The sequence below is a fragment of the Lynx canadensis genome, chromosome E3 (genome assembly GCF_007474595.2).
Source record: "Lynx canadensis isolate LIC74 chromosome E3, mLynCan4.pri.v2, whole genome shotgun sequence".
Taxonomy (NCBI): Eukaryota; Metazoa; Chordata; class Mammalia; order Carnivora; family Felidae; genus Lynx; species Lynx canadensis.
Genome location: NC_044318.1, coordinates 6,598,834 through 6,620,761, shown reverse-complemented (window position 1 = coordinate 6,620,761; position 21,928 = coordinate 6,598,834). Strand labels below are relative to the sequence as shown.

At 44.8% G+C, this 21,928-nt stretch overlaps 1 protein-coding gene across 12 annotated transcripts in view; it reads right to left on the bottom strand.

Moving 5' to 3' along the window:
* RBFOX1 (RNA binding fox-1 homolog 1) overlaps positions 1-21,928 on the bottom strand; it is a 1,462,962-nt gene that overhangs the window by 127,714 nt on the left and 1,313,320 nt on the right. For all 12 annotated transcript variants that reach the window (XM_032591615.1, XM_032591614.1, XM_032591620.1 and 9 more), the window contains one exon: positions 4,606-4,749. In XM_032591615.1, the coding sequence (XP_032447506.1) occupies positions 4,606-4,749 (144 nt within the window). The remainder of the gene's footprint in view (positions 1-4,605; positions 4,750-21,928) is intronic.

Genomic DNA, 21,928 nt, shown 5'->3' with positions numbered 1-21,928 from the left:
TCGAAGACAGTTGCATACTGTATTTATAGTATCAACAGTTTAATTGGGAAGTTTGGTACTAATGATGTAAACACAGCTGGCACACGTTCAGTTTAAACAGACACGGCTCGCTCGCAGACATTAACTCGCATTTGTCTGCTCAACACCCATGGTTAGCCGCGTTCCACGACAGCTCCAAATCCACGCAAGGGGTCTCAATAGCTGTATCAAGAACAAAATCCAGAAGCTTACAGGCACGCACTGGAGCAGGTACGTACCAGGCATTTTCAGACAGTCTCAGATCAAATAACATTTCCCTGAAAAACTGTGAACGATGTTCAACGGTTACAGCATAAAACATGAAAGTAAAGGTTAGTTCAAAGAGTGTACACGGAGGCTAAGAAAAGGCACCGTCTCAGTTTTCTTTGGGTTGGCTTCATGTCTGGAATGCAGAAGTTAGGAGGCACCAGGCCAGGTCCAAAAAAATAAAAATAAAAAAAAATAAAGGCTTCATTGCTTCTAACCGCACGGTGCATGGAACTTTGCCAGTAACACTAAAGGGGCAGGCATCTCTGTTTTATTACAAAGAGGTGATCATGAAATCTTCTTCTGCATGTTCTGAAAGTCATGTGGTCTGTTTCTGGGTGACAATTATGAGTGATTTCACTAGATCATGCATCATGCCTAGAGGGTTTGTATTTTGATAACAGAAGCAAGGCTGTGCTGTAAACAAGGGTATTGTGCACATTTGAATCCTATACTCCATGAGTAGTTATTTCTGAAAACAGTCCTGTGATACAATGTGTCCTGTCAGTGGTCTGGATATATCATAACCACCTCTCTCACTCACCTAGGTACCTGTACACTTCTAAAGGTAAGGTAAAGAATCATACTGCTCAAGAGCAAGCCATTACAATCAATTTGGAGGAAATCCACACATTTCTTTCATGGGATCATCAAGACTTCAAACATAAAGAAAAGGCACTCTCACGAATGCTTCCTGAAATAAGGACAGAGCTCAAGACTGAAGTAGTCAGGCCAGAAGCAATATTTCTTACAGTGAAACACCCAGAACCAATGCCCCTGATCTGTTCCTTTCGGCCCCAACTGGTGTTTTTTTTTTTTTTTTTTAAATTTTTTTTTTCAACGTTTATTTATTTTTGGGACAGAGAGAGACAGAGCATGAATGGGGGAGGGGCAGAGAGAGAGGGAGACACAGAATCGGAAACAGGCTCCAGGCTCTGAGCCATCAGCCCAAAGCCTGACGCGGGGCTCGAACTCCCGGACCGCGAGATCGTGACCTGGCTGAAGTCGGACGCTCAACCGACTGCGCCACCCAGGCGCCCCTCCAACTGGTGTTTTAAAAAGACTCTGACTCCACTGTGGCCAGGTAACTTCTTGACCAAAGACTGTTCTATGTAAGAAAGAAAAGAAAGGAAAGGAAAGGAAAGGAAAGGAAAGGAAAGGAAAGGAAAGGAAAGGAAAGGAAAGGAAAGGAAAAGTAAAGAAAAGAAAAAAGAAAAGCGAGAAAGAAAGAAAGAAGGCAAGCAAGCAAGCCTGAACTTAGAAGATTTAATGCCAAACGCTACAATAAATTCATCCAAAGGAGGAGGAAATAAAGAATGCCAAGTACCGAGTACATGGTGGGAAAAAGGTAACCAGAATCGTAATGAACAGGCCCTGAAGCCACAAATTAAAAACAAAATGTGAGCCTCTTGCAGTGACCATCAGGCCTGCAGAAGTTGCAAACTTCACGGCTGAATTACTAATGGTGGCAAAAGTTGTTTATGAACACGGCCAGGTTTTAGGCAGTTTGAGAAGAGAACTTCCTCTTTTGTCTTGTTTTGGTTTCAGTTTCAAATCCCCATGGCCGCATTTAACAAAAGAGACAAAGGAGAAAAGCCCAAAAATCATGGAGAGGGTTTTTCTCTGCAATCACCCCCATTCTAGCTCCTGTTAAAGTGAAGGGACAAAGGGAAAATAGAGCAATAAAAGGCAAAAAGAGATCTCATGTCCAGCTGACTTGGAACAGGCCTGAGTGGAATCAAAATGTGGTATCTTACAGTAACTATGGCCGCAAAGAAACCACACTTAATTCTCTCAAGTGGAATGTGGGGAGCCAATCAGAGCCAATCACGCCTTTCAATGTGATTCAAGCCACCAAGCTTGTCGTATAACCAGAATGGGCTTGCCACCACCAATGCTTGGCTGGGAACAACAGCTTTTTAGCTTTGAAGTTCCATTCTTCAGAACAGAGGTTGTAAACCAAAGAGGCCTCAGCATTATTACAAAGAATCCAGGAATCCGTATGTGCCTGAACATTTTTATAGCTGAAACTCCTAAAAAAAAAAAAATCTTGCGTACTTTTCAAATGAGCACAGATGCTGTTTGTGATGAGCAAAATTAATTTCAATATTACTGAAGGCATGCTGCATTTTCTTAATTGATACTAAGCGTATCTATCATCTTGTCAAGTCGACGACGTCTTGTCAGTTGCTTAAAATGTTTGACTTTTACAAACACTGGCTCTGAAACCAGTAGATTGTGATCAGAGTGTGACAACCGGTAGTGTGTCCGGTCTCTGGCAGGACTCAGCCCTCCACCGCTTGCCCTGGCCCCGGGAAGACACAGAGGCTCAGATATCCGTGCAAGCAGGATGCCTTCTTTGGGAGTTCCAGCTGTGGATTTTTCCAATACGTCTCTGACGTGGCTGTGTAGTCCTCTGGTGACTTTTAAGATAACAGAGAAGACCAGGGAGGGAAGTGTACCCGCAGGGGGGCCGCTGCAGTGAGTGACACTCTAAAAGACCACCAGGATGGTCATTAAGAGGGCCAGATTCAAAGCCAACATCCCAGTGACACCTGACGAGGGAAGATGGACCACAGAGCAAGACTTTCTAACCTGACGTGGCAAAAGGAATCTAATTCCTCTAGCTGCCATCATTCAAACCTGGTCTCACTGCTTTACACACACTTAACCTCCACTTTCACTTTGAATGCTCTGCACTTTTCAAAGTCATCTTTGACCTGAGAGTGCCCGAGGGTATCTCCACTCGGCAAGAGTTAGAGGGCTCAACTCAAGGTTATTACCAAACGAGGAAGATAAAAGTGCAGAAGCTGACCTTTTCCTCTGAAATGTCAGGATTCAAGTCTGGGTATCTGAATATGAGGACGCTTGCTCTGTCTTTGTGTCAGATGCATACTTGATAAACATCATGCATGTTAAAGAAATAAAAGGTGCAAGCAAGCTAACCCCACAGTCGCAGAGTGATGAGCCAGCGCTCCCCTTTACATGAGGGGGGGAGGTGAGGTCTACTCTTCCCCGGGGTTAGGCATTACAGTTTGGCTTCTTCTTATTTCTTCTGTAACATTTGCATCCATCCACGGACTCTTAGAAGAAGAAACTCCAAGCAGCCAACCTTTCCTCTAAGTCAAATGCTAAGGGTGTGGTTCTGTTCATGGAATCCACAGATACCTCCCATCAATCCTGGGATGGATGTCATGAACAAACAGGCTGAGTACGTTTGCAGAAACAACAACAACAACGACAACGACAACAAACGAAGGATATCTAAGCGCTGTCAGAATTTTATCCTTTGGTGGAACTGAGCCCAAAGACACGGCTAACTCATTCCTTCTCAAGGTGGACACTGCGACATTTCGTCCAGGAAAAGAATCAGAGTCATGGCATCCTACAAGAAAGCAACCCTATCATTTATTTTCTCTAGGTTGGTCGTGGCTTCCGCCCTGCTCTGCATTTCCATCATGGTGCCTTGGAAAGGCACCTCTGTGGGGGTAACATCGCCGGAAGAACCTCTGAATCCTCACCACCAACTCCAGGAGAATGTATATGGCAGGATGCAAGTCAGATTTAATTTTCTTTAGCGTTTTTTTTTTTTTGGTTTTGCTTTTTTTTTTTTTTTTTTTTCCAACGTTTATTTATTTTTGGGACAGAGAGAGACAGCATGAACGGGGGAGGGGCAGAGAGAGAGGGAGACACAGAATCAGAAACAGGCTCCAGGCTCTGAGCCATCAGCCCAGGGCCTGACGCGGGGCTCGAACTCACGGACCGCGAGATCGTGACCTGGCTGAAGTCGGACGCTTAACCGACTGCGCCACCCAGGCGCCCCTGGTTTTGCTTTTTAACGAAGTTTTAGGCAGAACTAATTATTCTCTAAAGCTGCATCTGAAATCCAAATGCACAGTGCCTGGGAAAGAGTGAGGTATATGCAGGAAAATGTCGTGATAACTTGTCAACTACAATAGAGAGAAGAACCAAAAAGACACACAATGTTTATTTCCGCCGTGATGTAGGGTCCCGGGCCACTTGATTTGGGACCATCAGTGAGATTCTTTCAACGCTATTTTATCTGGGAGCTCATTTTCCTTCTGACTTTCCCGTTTCTAATTAGAAGAACACCATTTGGCCAAGTGGGAACACGGTGAACACATACAAAGAAATGGATACTGAAATCGTGAAGAGATTCTGGCCAAAATACAGCTACAGACTAGGATCTAAAATGCCTTTCTTTTCCCCTATGTCCACATCTCACCTTCAGAACTTACATGAAGAGAGGGCTCTGGGGACCCCAGAGCAGGCACTGCAGAGGAGAAACGCACTACTTACGCCAAACATCTGTCGGAGGTCCGGATCTCGGAACCGGAAGGGGATGTTGGAGACATGCAGCCGTTTGGGCTGGGACTTGTTTTCTGAGTTTTCAGAAGGCTGTGTCTGGGGCTGGCCATCCGTCGGTGCTGCGTCATCTGTCTGCTAAAAGGACAAGAGTAAAGAGGCTCTGAGTGGACCTACGTGCTGTTTCCAAACTGCCTTTGCTTCCCCTAAATGGTAGGAAAGTGCTGGAACAAAGGAACAAGGACAGGGAAAGAAGTGCTGGGTCATTCATTCATTCATTCAACATTTCTGAAGACCCCCTGAGAGCCTAACGTGGATATGGGACTCAGTAGCAAGAAAAGCGCACAAAACTCCCTGCCCTCGTGGAGCGCAATTCTTATGGTGGGGGTGGGGGGCAGGAAAGGCAATGAGCTCATGAACAACGAAATATGCAGCTGGTAGAAGGAGAGCGCCAGGAAGAAAAATAAAGCAAGGGGATGGGTGGTTGGTGTGGAGGTATTGGGGGAGTTTTAATAATTAGGCAGAGAAAACCTCATCGCTGAAGCTAGGAGAGGGTGTATCCCTTAATCAAAGGTGTCCAAAATCTTAAAACATCGCCTACCTAATTGTTGAGAGTGTGAAGGTAAAATATTAGCAAATGTAATAAAACATTTGGAAAGGTTGTTTGGTGCTCTGCAGTCTAAGTAAAGCATCTGATTGACTTAATTCATTATTAAGGCTTTAACTTCTCGTTTTTTGATTGTGCAACTCTATCATGTCCATTACAGCTGACCCCGTGTGGCTAGTTAAATCTGAATGAATTAAGATTAAATAAAATGTAAAATGCAGCTTTTCCTTGACACTAGCCACATTTCAAGTACTCGATAGCCACATGGGGCTAGTGGTTTCCATGTCAGACGGTGCAGGTTTAAAGCATCTCCAGCACAGCAAGACATTCTGTGGACCATGTTGGTGTAGATAAGGTTACATTATTAGCATAACTCGTTACTCTGCTTCCCGTTCTTGCCAAAATGAGTCTGGACAACATGATATTACATCGGCACCTGGATATGGGTAGGAACCAGGAGAAAAGTCACAGTAACATTTGGTATCCTGATAGCCATAACGGGTATGGGTACTCTTGGTTCTAGAGATGCTTCCAGAAACTTTCTCTGCAATTAGCATCTCTTGTCTCTGGGTGGCAGTGGATGCCATTCACATCAGTCAGTTGCTTCTCCAAAACCATGATGGAAAACCTATGTGGAAGCCCATCAAATTGATGAGCAAGGAACCAGCCTCACCTACTTATAAACAGTTTAGAAGCATATTAACTGGGACGAAACTATCAATGCAATCAGCCAGGTGTAAAATAATAAAGACACAGAGAAGGAAACAATTTCACAAAGTGAAATATGTATTTATATATATTAAAAAATATGTATGTTTATTTTATATACATAAGTGTTTTATATATGCTATACATATACATTTTGATATATGTTTATCAAAATATATATATAATATATTATATATAATATATGTTATATATATATATCAAAATAACACGGGCATAATTTGTGACTGTCTCGTCAGTATGTGTGTTTATTGTCAGACTTCATTTCCATTCTCCTTACTGATACATCCTGAATGGCATTCTGATGCTTTTAAAAAAACTTTTATTATTATATTTTTAGCGGGGGGAGGGGCAGAAGGGGAGGAAGAAAGAATCCCAAGCAGGCTCCACTCCCAAAGTGGAGCCCAACTCAGGACTGATGCCATGACTGTGAGATCGTGACCTGAGCCGAAATCAAGAGTCGGATGCTTAATCCACTGAGCTGCCCGGACGCCCCCTGAATTGCATTCTGAAAGCAAGACCTTCCCAGGGGCTGGCAGAAGACTGTTCCAAGCTGGTTTGGTATCTAAGGCCCCCCTGGATGACTTCTTCAACCTTGAAGTGCTATGTCATGTCAACAACAACAATGCACTTGGTCATTCTGTCTATGCTGTTGGAGTGAATAGGCAGGGGGATGGTGATAGTCCTCTAACCTGGAAAACGAGTAATAATAATAATGCACACCTTCTAAGGCTCTGCAGGGACTGACTGCAATCACATATGCCAACTTGGCAGAGTTCTTGTCACATGGCATACGGTCAGTAACTGGAAAGCAATGAATATTTTAGAGTTATGGTGATTTTTTTTTTTAATGTCAAAACGAGGAGTGAAAAACCCTCTCTCAGGTAAAGGAAAGGTTCTCATGGCTCCTTATATATGTTTTTAGTGAGCAACTACTAGACACTGGATCTGTAAGTCAGGCCTCCAAACACATTCAGTTTCCAGTTCAGAGGAAGAGAAAGAGGGTAGAAAAAGACAGTTGCAAGGCTGGGATCACAGGGAATCATAGAGGGCTGCGTAAACTTGAATCAGGGACACGCTGCAGGGCTGGATGCCTTAAGAGGCTTGCCAGTTCTGGGGGGTTATGTTTTGAGTGGGAGGTGTCTAACAGAACAGACGAAGGGGGCGGATGCTGTACCCGCAGTGTGCAAAGCACATGCAAAGGCGCAAAGGTGAAATCATGTTCTGGATTCGGGGGCTTCCGCGTGTGATCACTGGTCAGTGCAGGTCATGTGAAGGAAGGACAGAACGGTACAGTGTGGGGGTGGTGGCGGTTGGGTTACAAACGGCCCTATGCATAGAGCAAGAGTATATATTTCATCATAAAAACTGTGACGAGCCACCTATGATCATCGCGGGGCATGATGTGATCAGCACAGGACGCCAGAGCTGAGCTATGGCCGACAAAAGATACATGCAGGTTGAATGGCTGGCTGAATCACTGACTGAACAGAGGAAGGGATTACAAGTGTATCAATAAAGTAACGAGTGAAGGAGCAAACGGTCTGCCTGGCACCTTCAAGGCAGTCAAAACGCAGTCTTGTAACAGCGAGGCCCAAACAGAGCAGGAATGTTTTCTCTGCTGGTAATAGGAGGTTTGGTTACACAACAAAGCCAGCGACATGTCCTTGAACCACATGGTTGGGGTCTTAGTACTCTAACCTAAGAAGCTCTGTCAGCGCAAGCAGCTGCTGAGACCCTGAACCTGCAGCTCTAGATTCTTTCCTCTGGAAAGAAGTTGCTGTTCAAATGCAAATTAGAACAAATTCCTTCTCATCCCAAGAAAGAAACTTAGATTTGGATTTGTACAGAACGGCTGGATGTTTCAGCTTAATAAACCTAATTAGGAATTACAGAGATTATGATTAAACATATTAAATGATTAATAGCATTATGCCGCTCATGTGAAAATTAAAATTAATCATCTTTAGTCAAACAGGACTTTGGAGAAATCTTTGCGTTGTTCCCTTTGATAAAAAACATACAACGCTCAATTAATCATTTTGTAGTGTGGGCATGTATACAAACGCTCATCAATCGTTATGTCGGGATACCTGTGTATTAAAGGTAATTTTTAAAGATAACATGTAAAATGGAAAACAAACCAACAGTGTTTCAGATATCGTGGGTGGATGGAGAGGAGAGGGAAGAGGATGACGTCAGGATCCAGAGGCCGAGAAAGAAAAACGGATCTGTGAGCTCAAGCACGCCTGCTTACGCGTTGGGACGTAACACAAGTGGGCCAAACGAGACCGGGGCTGTGCAAAATGGCTACTCCGGAACCCGGGGCACGGTGGGGGTGAGGCCTTCCAGAGTGGTCCTCACCGACTCTCATGGTGAGTAGGTCAGGATGAGGGCCTTCCCCTTCCTTTCTCCTGGGAACTTTCATGGAAAACATACTCAGGACAAGCCTGAGTTTGAGGTCGTTGTAGTCTCCTAGGAAATTACCACAAATGTGGTGGCTGAAAGCAACAGCAATGTACTCCCTCACGGTTGTAGGGGCCAGACATCTACAGTGAGGGTGCTCTCAGGACCTCACTCCCTCGGGAGGCTCTGCGGGAAGGCCCATCTCTACCTCTTCCAGCTTCTGGTGGCCTCTTGGCTTGGAGTTGCCTTTCCCCAGTCTGTCTCTGTGTTCATACGGCCTTCTTCCCTCTGTGTGTCTGAGACTCACATCTCTGTCTGCCTTTTTCTTCTTTATAAGGACATTAGGCACTGGGTTTAAGGCTCACCCTAGATCTCGGCTTGGGATCCTTAACTTAATTACATCTGCAAGGACCCTTTGTCCAAATAAGGCCACGTTCATGGGTTTACAAGGGTCAGGACATAGACATATCTTTTGAAGGCCACACTCAACCCACAACAACCCTTTATTAAACGAGAAAACAAACTGGAAGCACATGTAGGATGGGTAGCTGTAGTCAAGGAGGAGATTCATTTTCTACCACTTAAGGTGGCCTGAGGTTCTCCAAAGGGTTGGCCCCACACCAGGTCCAGAAGAATAGAGAATGTCTCTGCCTGAGCTGTCCCAGGTTCCCATCTGTCGCCCTGGGAACTTTAATGAGTTCCCTAAATAGAGGGGACTGCAATCTTCCCTTTGCCAGCCTGGGCGCCCTGGCCGCCATTCCATCCCTACCCCTGGAGGTACTGACGCCCTTCAGCAGGACTGAGACGCACTCCACCAGCCTCCCGAGAGGCAGCCGATACTCCAAAAACAAGGACAGGCCTGCCACTTCCCTGAGCCTAGAGCTGTACCTCACACAGATGGCTAAAGCGGTCACGGCATCCCTGAGAAGGTCGGTGAAGCTTACGGCGAACGCCCAGAGTGAAACTTCTACCGACAAAAATAAAATAACGTAGAAATTCTAAGAAGGTTGCGCAGGGAACTGCACATCTAGAACGTGTATTTCCCAAAGTCAGGGGCTCCCTGCTAGGGAGCTACATCCCCTGAGACTGGTGCCTGGCAAGGCTTCCTTGGAATTAATTGCTCGAAGAAGAACTCTTGATTTGTCCCTGATTTTTTTTTCCTAAGTATCATTTTAGCTCTAAGTGGGACGCAGCTGAACTGGAAAGATACCTCATAACCATGTTTCGGAGATCAGAAGATAGAACATAAAGACCAAGCAAATTACTGCTGATCTGCTCACTCAGAGATGAGAGGAATTTGAGAAAACAAAGGATGTTCGAGGCAGAAGGAGAACGGCCAGGGCACTTGCCCTCTCTGAACCCTCTAGCCCAGGCCCTCATCCTGGGCTGTGATATTCAGTATGGCCTGGGGCTGACCCCCTTGCTTCTTGAGGCTCCCCAGTCCTTGCTCACTGGCCACCTTGTTCCTCCTTCCACCCGCTCGGCAAGCTCCCTCCTCAGGCTTCACACCGGTTATTCCTCTGCCTGGAGAACTCTCTCCCCAAATGCCTATGTGGCCCCCTCTTGCCCATCGGCTGTCTGCCCAGACATGACCCGTCTGAGACATCTTCACCTGCCCGTTACCAAAGTACGTATCACTTCTTCCTTTTAGGTTACGTGCTTCTGTTATTTTCTGCTGTGCCTGTCTTCTCCACCAGAACGCAAAGTCCACGAGAACAGAGACTGGGGAGTTTCCATTCACTGTTCTGCCCTACACCTAGAGCAGTTTCTCTACCAGAAATGGTGATGTGGGGGCTGCTTAGCTCTTTGACCTGGGGCTGTCCTGTGCACCATAAGATGTTCGTTCAGCAGCATCCCTGGCCTCCATCCTCTAGACGACAGTGGGACAGCCGGAACTATCTTCAGGGGTTCAGGTGCTCCCTGTGGGGGGCGGAACTGTACAGACTGAAACCGTTGATCTGGAGCACACGGTAAGTTCTCAGCAAGGGCCTGTGGCGTCAATGTACAGGTCTGGCTTTGGTATCAGCGAGCGGCACAAATGCTAACTTCACGTCTCTCGCTCTTAGTTGCGGATGCATAAAATCATAAATGCACATCTGTCCTGGACCCTTCAGACTGGGATAATGTAATCCAAGTCTTGCAAACAGTTAAGTCCCATGAACAAACAGGGAGTGCGTATCATTACTATTATTAACAGCGTTAAAACCACCGGGGTTTGTTCTTTTCTCGGGCGTGTGGATACGGACGACCCTGAGATGCAGAGGCCGCATCACGCAGGGGAGGCTGCAGGACCCCACACAAGTGGAAAGTCCATTAACCCTAAGAGGTGTGTTTCCAGGCAGCCGTTGGCAGAGGTTCGAAAATAAGCTCATTAGGATGGCAAAATCCAGCTTCTACTCTGGCCCAGTTCGAGAGCCCTATTAGGAGTCAGGATGTGTGCCGCAGAATTTTTCCTAATAAACAAACTCCCCAGATATCGGCGCAGGTTATAAATGTTAAGAAAACACCACCAGCACTTTAATCTCCCGAAGATCACTTAGTGCTTCCGCAAAGACCTTAATAAAGAACCGCGGGGCTCCCTCTGCTATAATCGTTCCTAATTCAATGAATAGCTCTGAGCAACCCAAGGCTAATCCTGGTGAAATTGGATTTTGATATCGACCAATCCGGGGATGACTGTTGGAGAGAATCCGCATAGTTTTTGTATGTGCCTTTCAGATTCTGGCCCCGCCCCGCGGGCTCAGCTCTGAGCCCATGAGGCACTGCTGAGCTCACCTGTGTGCTATCTCCGGGGGTGACCAGGTACCTAGTGGTAACGCAGGCCGAGGACATTTGTAGCTGGGCATCCCTGAGCTAAACTCCAGTTCTGTCACATAGGAGCCGAGCTCCTTAAACCCTTCTGAGCCTGTCTCCTCAGATTCAAGTAAGGATAAAAGGTTCCACCAGCACCTATGTGGAGGCAACATTGGTGACCATCACAAGGGCGGATGAGTAAGATGTGGTGAAGCTGTCAGCAGAAATCAGAACTCGGAGAGAAATCAGAGACTTGGAAGCACAGTGCTGAGTGCCTGTAGTAGGGGCATTAACCTTAAGAAAACAAGAACTGTACCGAATTATATTTTGCCACCCCAAAATACGCCTCTTTGGCACAAGGGTTATTTTGGGACAATTATTTTTGAGAAACAGCAGACACAGGAGAAGCTCCAAAAATAGTAGAAAATACTCTTTTGTAAGAGACATTCACATTTATAAGGAAATTCTCCATTTATAGGGGTGTCTTCCTCTCAGGAGGCACCAGGAAGAGAAAGTAACTAAATCTCTAGAAACTCTCTTCAAAGGATAAGTCAAGGACCTAAATCTGCATAACCACCTCACCCTTATTTACCGGGCTTTTCCTAATAACCTCCCCATCGCTGGCTCCCCTGGCCTCCCAACATCTTTTGTCTTCAGCTGGAGATGATGTTTAAGCTGGTGGCTTGGGCCATGCCAGGGAGTTACTTGGTTTTCTTGGGTAGGTACCCTGTCTACAGAAGGTAGACATGTTATTAAATTCCTGTTTGTCTCTTTTACCACAGGGTGTTTCAGCCAAGAACCTAGAAGAATACAAAGAAAATTATTTTCTTCCCCTGCACGATGGAAATTAAAAACCCATGCACTCATCACATAAGACTAGATACGGTTCAGGGACAGTGATCACACACTTTAGAGCAGCCATTCAACAAAATAAAATAGGAGTCACATACAAAATCTTAAAGTTTCTAGAAGCCACGTGTCTAAACAGGAAAAAGAAATATGTGGAATTAACTTTAAGGATATATTTATCTTAATCCAATTTACCAAAACTATTACTTCAGCGTGTAATTAATGTAAATGATATTTTACATTCTTGTTTTTCTGAGTCTCTGAGATGTTCAAATAATTTGTACCACAGCTCATCATCTCAATATGGACACTGCATTTTCGTTAGAAATACCTCATCTATATTTAGACTTCGAAAAATTGGCAGTTGAATAGCCAAGATTTTCAAAACACACCTAAAAGGCTTTTAATAAGGGAATCAAGTGTCAGTGTCTAAATTTTAATTACAGTTGAGCCTAATTAAAAATTCAGTTCTTCAGTCATACCAGCCATGGCTCAACAGATACCTCCAGCTGGCAGAATAATGCCCCCTTCGAAATATTAATATCCTAATCCCTGAATACAGAGTTCACAGACTCCCTGAAGGGTGCACAGATATCCACGGATCCCTGGATAAGGACCAGTGCTGTGCGAGGGCATTCCACTCTCCCCTGAGTTGAGACATCTGATGCTGAATACTACCAATGCCTGACTGCTTATAAGCCTAGTGTGGAATCAGCTAATGGGTCGGGTAATGGGATGGGTACTAAATATAAAACTGTGCTGAGGTCCTACTGTGACCCCGGCATCTTGCTAGGCATTTTTCATACCTTATCCCACTGATCACCGTAACAGTTTGAAAAACTGAAGCTCAGAGCGGTTAAGTTACCCGTCCAAAATTACACAGCTAGGAGATGGCAGAGCCAGGATGGAACCTAAGATATCTAAGTCCATTTGCTGGACTCCATATTCCAGACCCGAATGGCTTGTCAAGGCCAAGAGGAAGGTGCTATGGAAAGTCTAAAGACAGCCCAGCCCCAGAGGGCAACTGCTAAGCACTTGCATAGAGGAGTGAAGATTCGCTGGAGGTCTAACTGCCTGAGCTCTCTGTCTGGGCTGGAACCAGAGTGATGAGCTCTGCGAACAAGGCTCTATCTCAACCAGTTGGCCAAAATCAAACCAAACCAGGCGGCTTCAGATGCCTCCTCCGAGCCCCTAGAGTCCTGTGCTCCCCTCTGGTGAGCTCTTACCGACCATGTATGTTCCTTATTATCAGATTACCTCCCTGTCTGTGCTACTAGAACATGAACATCCCAAAGACAAACACTACACTGAATCATTTTTGAAGCCCTTTACTGTGCCAGCAAATATTTATTGTGTCATTCCAGAACACCTCTTGGGGCCCAGCTTCTTTTGTCTCCATGAGCATCCCCAATTCTTCCGTGAGCGTGTCAAAACCCAGCACCCAAGCCAGGATGCTAACGAGCACAACTTCCCCCCCCGCCCCGTCCAGCCTAATGAATATCCAGCATCCCCCCTATCCTGCGGGCTTCCTCCCCTCCATGCCCAAAGTGCTTTACAGTGATAAATGAAAAGTGTCCTTTTGAATAGCCAGCTGCTTCTTCCTCCTCCACCAATCAAGTTATTTCTCAGAGAGGAAAGCTTGTGAGTGTCTTCGAGGCATTATTTGATTAAGTTGACAATATTATGTGAGCGATGGTTGAGTACCCACTGCGATGTACTTTGGACCAAATTGATTTGTGTAACGAACACTTGCTCTGTCTCTTCTCACAGCCTGAATAGTGGTCTTGATTTAGCCAGTAATGCTGGGCACCAAGTGAATTTACAGGGTCCACAGTCCCTCTCTCTCAATCTGGAGAGAATAGCAAAAGAAAGGCTGGAGTGGCATAATTCAATACATTGTACTATAAGCTCAGAAAATGGTATCACAGAGCTCTGCAATATACCTATTTGATTTGATTTGTAAACCTGATAAAAAAGCAATCGAGAAAAGTTCAGGGGGAAAATATATACGTTCTAAGCAAAAAATGTAACGATATTGAATGTGTACAAAGAACCAAAGTCCTGGATGGGGAGGGGGAGAAAATCATGCATACTAAATCAACTTCATACCCTGCGTTAGACAATATTGCACATTCTCCATTTAAAACGAAGCAAGATTGTGCGAAGTTATTTTCCATTAAAAATAATAATAATGGTAAGCCCAGGGAATGTGAATTAAAACCCACGTCTCGGGTTTTCTCACAATCCTACTTCAAAACGGGGCTCGTGCAGATTCACTCAGCTTCCTGATTTTTCATTTTAGCTCTGTAGGCAAACAAATAAGTTAATCACACAGCTTTGGATGTAGTTAATGCCTCCTTTCTAGCTCGGCAGGGCGGATTCCACAGCCAGGTGACACAGATTTAAGAAACTCATCACATTTCCCTCAACCCGAATAAATTCAATGCTTTGCTGGAATGATGAAATTCTTCAGAAAGCAGAAGCCCTGCGGGACACAGAAGGGCTGACTCCAAATTCTTTTGCTCTTTTTTTTTTTTCACCCTTTGAAAGTATAGGATGAGCATTCAAGGGGCCAAGTGTTTAACACCTCAGTAAAGGCGATGGGCTGCATAGGTGTCTGTATAAGTACACTCGAGCTGCTGTAACAAAACCCCATGGACCAGGTGGCTTCAACCACAGTCATTTACTTCTCCCGGTTCTGGAGGTTGGGAAGTCCAAGATCAAGGCGTCAGCATATTTGGCTGCTGGTGAGGTCTCTCTTTCTGGCTTATAATCTCCCTATGTCCTCTCCTGGTGGAGGGAGAATGCTGTCTCTCTCTTCTTCTTCCTATAAGGACAGATTCCCACAGGAAGACCCTGCCCTCATGACTTCATCTAACCCTAATTACTTCCCAAAGTCCACACCTCCAAATACCATCACGTGGAGGCTTAAGGCTTCAGCATAAAGGGGAGGGGACACAATTCAGTCTACAGTAGTGTCATTAAAGCAGAGCCTGCGAATACCTGGGAATGTGACATGTTTTGTCCTGGGGAGAGAAAGGAGTTTCAATGGGCTTGAAACCAGCTGTTTTCTCATCCAGTCATTCAAAATAGATTTATTGAGCACGTACTACATCTATCTATATATCTATATCTATATCTATATCTATATCTATATCTATATCTATATATATATTGAGCACCTACTACATATATATATATATATATATTGAGCACCTACTACATATATATATATATATATATATATATATGTATGTGTGTGTGTGTGTGTGTGTGTGTGTGTGTGTGTTTATGTATGTGTGTACGTTTGGGAGCTGGTGTCTACTTCTCAGTGGACAGGAGTCATAAACTCCAGAAAGAGCTCTTTCTTTCCTTCTCCATGTTCGAAGTTTCAGTTTTTAGTTCCAGAAACAAGGAATTGAAAATAACTACCACTACTAATAACAATAACAATAAACATTTGTAGACTCTGGAATGAGTGATCTGGGTTTGAATTCTAGCTTTACCACTTCCTAGCTGTGTGACTTTGAACAAGCTCCTTAACCTCTCTGGGCCTTGTTTCCTTGATCTAGAAAACAGAAATATTGTTAGCACTGCCCCAGGTGAGTCAATATATCTAAGTGCCCTTCCTGGCCCTTAAGTGTGATGATGATTAACATCTAGAATAGTGCCTGATATCTGATAGCCATTTAATAAACACTGGTCACACGATTAGCACTCTGCTAAGCTCTTTGCATACATTGTATTTCATTGCATCACCTGATGACTCAGAAAAGAAGATTCTATCATTTGTCCCCATTTTATGATAAAGGAATGGCTGTTCAGAGGGGCTAAGAGCTGCTACAAGATGCTCAGTCAGTACATAGTTGGTGGTGTGGGAGAATGGTTGAGAGCCCAGGCACCACACTTCCCGAGTCAAATCCCTTAATGACATCTAAAGACGATGCAACAGCTTTCTGGTCATGTGGTTATTAAAAACTCAGACCAGGGGCATCTGGGGAGCTCAGTCCGTTAAGCGTCTGACTCTTGATTTTAGCTCAGGTCGTGATCTCACGGTTCATGACATTAAGCCCTGCATTGGGCTCCACACTGACAGTGTGAACCTGCTTGGGATTCTCTCTCTCTCCCTCTCTCTCTGCCCCTCCCCTGCTCATACTTTCTCCCTCTCTCTCTCTCTCAAAATAAATGAATACACTTAAAAAATACCTCAGGCCAATCCATTTCAAAGCTTCCAAAGTCAGTAGGATTCAAATTCTCTTCCTATTACTCCAGACCCATGTCCTCATAGACCTGCGTCATGATGGACCTACCTCGGGCAGGGGACATTTCCTGCTTCTTTGCCCCTACTATCCGGCACTTGGCTCTGTCTGCTAGGGGGAGCTGCCTCTGGGATCTTCTTCCTCATTCTCCTCTTAGGTCTTTCTTTTTTGGAGTTGGGGTTTGGGGGAAGAGACTGAGGGGGCAGAGGGCACCCAATGAAACAAGATCCCTCTTGGGGATCAGTAGCAAATGCCTGTCTCTGCTCTCTCTCTCTCATTCTGCTGGAGCTCGTGGGCCACTGGGGGCTTCTGTGGGTGTGGGGGAGCCTGAGGTGTAGGTATGCTTGGGTTGCTTGGGGGTGGTGAATTGCCAATCCCTCGCCCTCCATTGCTGCAGAAGGTAATGTATCGTCAAGGTTGGCCGGCAAGCTGCCCGCTCTCCTTTCAGATGGGGGTCCCTCTGTCAGCAATGGTTTTCTGAGCGTCCTGAAAACTCCTTCCCTGTCCTCTGACCTCTAGGCTCTCCCAAGAGCCAGGGCAGATGGCAGGGGTCCTAACACATTCTCCATGACAGTTCTCTCCCATCCTGCTGTTTGGGACTATGCCAGCGAGCCTCCACGGTAATAACTCCCCAGATAAGAAGCAGGCACAAGTCTCTATGTTAATGACATCACTGCACCCAACTAATTTAAGGAACACGTCGAGTTCTCCCCAGAACTCCGCACTGCCTTCTGCTTTGATGGCATCATCAGGACGAGTCTTCTATTTCTCCAGCTCAGTGAGCATCCACCTGAGGGAGCTGGCGAACTCCCCTTCGTGCTGGCAGCCCGCTCTCCCTCCCCAGGAGTGACTCTCTTGAAGCTCTACCCTCACCCCAGCCATAGCCTCCTGGTTTTCGTAAACCCATCCCACTCAGAAATCAAGGCCAATTTAAATATCGATTTAAAAAGGAAAAATGTTGATATCTTACACTGAATCCTCAAATCCACCCAGCTCAAAGATGTCCCCTCCCAACGTATTATGCAAGATTTAATTTAACCAAATGGCAAATCTATACATTATGCAAATTTTCCAGACCTAAGAAAATTGCTGAACGGTTGCAGAAACTCAGTGATGAATTTAAGATGGAACTGATCTCAGCTAAAATCCCAGGATTTTCCTTACTAATTACTTCTTTCTTTGTATAAATGCTTTGAACAAAGAGACAAGCACTGTGAGGGGTTTGCTCTGGGTGTACTGGGGTTTCTCCAGTATACCCAGAGACATGTATACATATCATTCTTCGGAATATTGATATGTCTATTCTCCTACATTTGACAGTCAAAGAATCCTGTCACATAAAGTACACAATTTCTGAAAACTGACATGATTCGGATTACTTCTGAGTTCCAGATTCTATTCATCAGTGGGCTAATTTTTCCTGCACTGGTGGGTGGGGAGGAGTGTAAATATATTCTAAGAGATGGAAATACTAAGAAATATACTCTGAAAATAGAAATGACTTCAACTCCTCTCCAGTTTGCTCTTTACCTAGACAGCACATTTTTTTTTTCTTAAAAATGCCATATGGAAAATAGTGTGACTTTGTGGGCCATACTGTCTCTGTTGCATGGGAAAACAGCCACAGGCAGTATCTAAACAAATGAACATGTCATGTTCCAATAAAATTTTATTTACCAAAAAAAAAAAAAAAAAAAAAAGGCAGTGGGCCCTAGTTGGGCATGATGGATGATGGTCAGTACTCTGGTCTACACTGTTTGATGGTCAGTACTCTGGTCTACACTGTTCTATTTGGCTGGCATTTAAAGAGCTCCTGCCTGTATAAAGGACATTTGTTAGAAGTGAGGCGTAAAGCATGAAGAAGACATGCCCAGAGCCTGTAGGATCTCCTGGTATGGCAGGGGACAAAAATAAGGCATGACACAATTGAAACACAATGGGTGAGTTCTCTTACTGAAGGACCTTCAGAAACATAATTCAACAAGAGGGGAATATGGAAAACTTCTTGGACAGTCTTATTCATCTTGGCAATTGTGTATTAGCGGGGCTCACAGGTCTAAAAGTCCAACTCTTAAAATGAAGAAAGAGAAATATCTAACCAGTCCTGGGCTCTTTCTCATTTAATTGTGTCATTCAAGGCTCCAATAAGGAAAGGTAAGACTTGAAGTGGTCAGATATGGATGATAGCCATGACGGTGGGTGACATCCTGTCAGAGTGTCCCTTTCTTCACCTGTGGGAGAGGAACAACAATGCAGCTCCCTTTCGGATCCCAGAGAAACAGAGGGGATTCTGCCCCAGAAAGTGCTTTGGCCACTTCAAAGTGCTGTGTATCTGGAGTCCATCGTTTCCATTTTTCTTGGTTATGCTACTTAAAAAGCAAGGTTGGCTCACATGGCAGGTGACAGTATCTGATGTCTGATGACATCAGTCTGGCAACCAGAAAGACTCTTAGTGGAGGCCCTACACTTCAGCAGATGTGGATTCAAGGACAACTCCCACCGATTTCTCACTATGTCCTGTTTCTTGGAGGAGATTTACTGCACCCAAAGAAATGAAGGCCCTGGTTTTGGTGGTCTTGCAGGTACCCATCAGGTCTCAAAGCCAAGACTCCGAGATTCAGGAGGGTGGGTTGAGCGAGGGGCCCTACCTTGGTAAGGGGTTCTTGGTCACCTTAGCAAGACGCAGGTTTTGTGGTCTGAAAGGCAAACACGCTTGGGTCCAGGTGGAGGTGCAGAGAGCTCTGTGGATGCTACCTCAGTCTATCTCCAGGTACACCCTTCAGGTCACCTTTAGGTCACCTGGGGAAGCTTGCTGCAAATGCAGACTTCCGGTCCCCACTCCCAAAGTAACCACTTGTAACTGTAGACCCAAGATGAATCGTTTTAATAATCCTCAGGGGTGACCCTGATGTGCTCTAACACCCTCCTGGCCACCCCTTTTTACCCCGGGTAGGCAACAGTGCGAGTTTACGTGTCTGCAATGAGGAGAAACCAAATGTGGTTGATCTTGAACATGTGACTCTACCCCTTGATACCTTACCTCCCCTGGCTTTAAAACGGGGATTTGTGAAACCATTCATTCAAAGGCTATTGATTGACTACCTTCAATGTGACTGGAAAAGAACCAAGGGACAGGGGGAGGATTAAAACCCTAAAGCAGGCAAAGTGCTTACCAATGGCTTGAGGCATTTCCTGAGCACTCAGTAAACATTAGTCATGGAAACTCTTTAACTTCCCTCCATGTCCACCTTCCAAAAGCAGAATCACTGTTTAGAGGGCAAATTGCAAGCCTTGGGTTGGCTCTCTCTTGTGCATCAGGGTTTGTACATAACTCCTGGAGTGCTCTTGATTTGGGGGGCATGCCTTTCTCTCTGATTAAAACTTCTGTCTAGAAAAGAGACTTTTCTGGTTTTAAGGTGGATGGGGTGGGGGTGGGGTAAAGGGAGGTGATGTTTCAGATGAGTTTCTCTTCTAAAAGTCAAGCAAGACTTCCTTATGGGACCTCAGATGTGCCTAGCTTTTTCTAGGAAGTTATGTATATGGAGAGAGAGAGAGAGAGATGTATAATGTATACATCATAATACAATCACAAAGTTGAATTCCAAGGCAGATGGAACATTCTGATGGGGAGGCTCACTGCTGACTGATTATTTGATGCTTTCGATCTTTTATATTGAATTTGAGATGACAAGCCTCCTTTTCCATTCAGCCCTGCCCTGCAGCTTTTCCTGACATTTTGTTATCTTTGCGTAAGCCTTTCAGGAAGGGCCTCTGAACCGTCCTCCTGCGCTGGCTGCCAGGGACATAGGATTACTGCCTTATTCTTCAACATGGAGCAACCGTGCTTCATTGAAGGTAAAATAAAATAAAACTTTGGAATATTTTTATTCAATTTTTCAAGAAACCTTTTAAGATGAGTAACAGTGGAGTTCATTTAGCATAGCTGCCCATGAGCATTTGCCTGCAATATGAATCCCATCTACATTTTTTAGATGCTTATCATATTATATGTTACTTTCATACACGTACTTCAAATGTGCTCTAAGAAAAGGCTAAAGGCGCTGGCTCAGTAATTTGAGTGTGCACCAGGAGCATGCGGGCAGCTCTTTAGAAATGCAGATTCTAGGGGTGCCTGGGTGGCTCAGTCTGGTTAAGTCTCTGACTTCAGCTCAGGTCATGCTCTCAGGGTTCGCGGGTTCAAGCCCCGTGTCAGGGCTCTGTGCTGACAGCTCAGCCTGGAGCCCCGCTTCGGATTCTGTGTCTCCCTCTCTGTCTGCCCCTCCCCTGCCTGTTCTTTGTCTCTCAAAAATAAACATTAAAAAAAAATTAAAAAAAGAAATGCAGATGCCAGGGTTCTAGCCTTTTCAGTGCCCTCTTCATCAGCTTGGAGTAGAGACAGGGAGGTGTCTGGGATGTTTATTTCTCAGGTATTTTTTGAGCCTATTGTTAAATACGGCCTTTAATAAAAATTAAATAACATAAACCCACAATTAAATAAAATACGTAATAAATACTCAAAGCGCATTGCTTCCTAGTTCTTTTGGTACATTTTACTATTATCTATATGGTTTTTCTGGCTTTTGTACCTGAATGGCCGAGATACCATAAAACAGCGTCCTCCTGTATGTCTTTTGCCAACTCTGTGTTCGGTGACGAGGCACTGGTAGCTCGAACAGGACCAGGGTGGGAGTATTTCCACCATGGAAATGGGCAAATGCTTCACCTCTGGCTCCTGAACACCTCCTGTCCTACCTCCTCAACCGCAAGCAGGTTGTTAAACACCTACCAGCACATCACTGGCTAGAGCCAGCAATATTCACTTGTAACAAGCCCATACCAGGCTATTTGAATAAAAGTAGGGTCTGGGCCACAGTTTAAGAAAATGCTGACAAAGCTTGAGAAAAGCCATCTCCCCACAAGAGATGTTGTCTTCTGGTCATTTTGCCAGTGGCTCTAAAACTCTTCTTGGCAAGAAGGTAGGGCCAGGTGTGGACAAAGGGCTAGATTATAAACTAAAGGATACCTAGGTTCCAGACCTGGTCTCAGGACTTCTGTGTGATGCTGGGAAAATTAGTTAACCTCCCTGAAACATCAGTTCCCACATCTGTAAAATGAGTTTTCAACCCTCGCTTTGCAGGTTCATGGTAAACAAGAGTGAAGTATAATATTATTAGGATGTAGCCTTGAGCCTGACTCCTAGTAATTGTTTAGTAAATAACATGTGTTTGATGATGACCATGGTGGTGATGGTGATGATGGTGGTGATGATAACCATGATGATTTTTAGGTGCTGTTAACAGAGACATTTGGGAGAAATCCCTTGAACTCATGGAAGTAGTTGATGGGTATTATGCTAACTTAGTAATCTGAAGCTAAGAAGGTTCTAGGAAGAAAAAAACCAAATAAACCTTGATATCCATTTCAACTTCTTCATCTCAACAACTATATGCAAACAGTAATAGAAAATGCAGATACATAAAATATATTGATGGTACAGACTACTTCACGTTGATCCTATCACTTATCCTCATGACACTTCTATGAAGCTGGTGCTGCAAATATGCCATTTTACAGATGAGGAAAACAAAGCTCAAGAGGAGGCCCATAGAGCTAAGTACATATGAGAAGAGGTCCCAGAGCTAAGGCCACGAGCTTGTAAACCAGTGTCCTTTCCTTC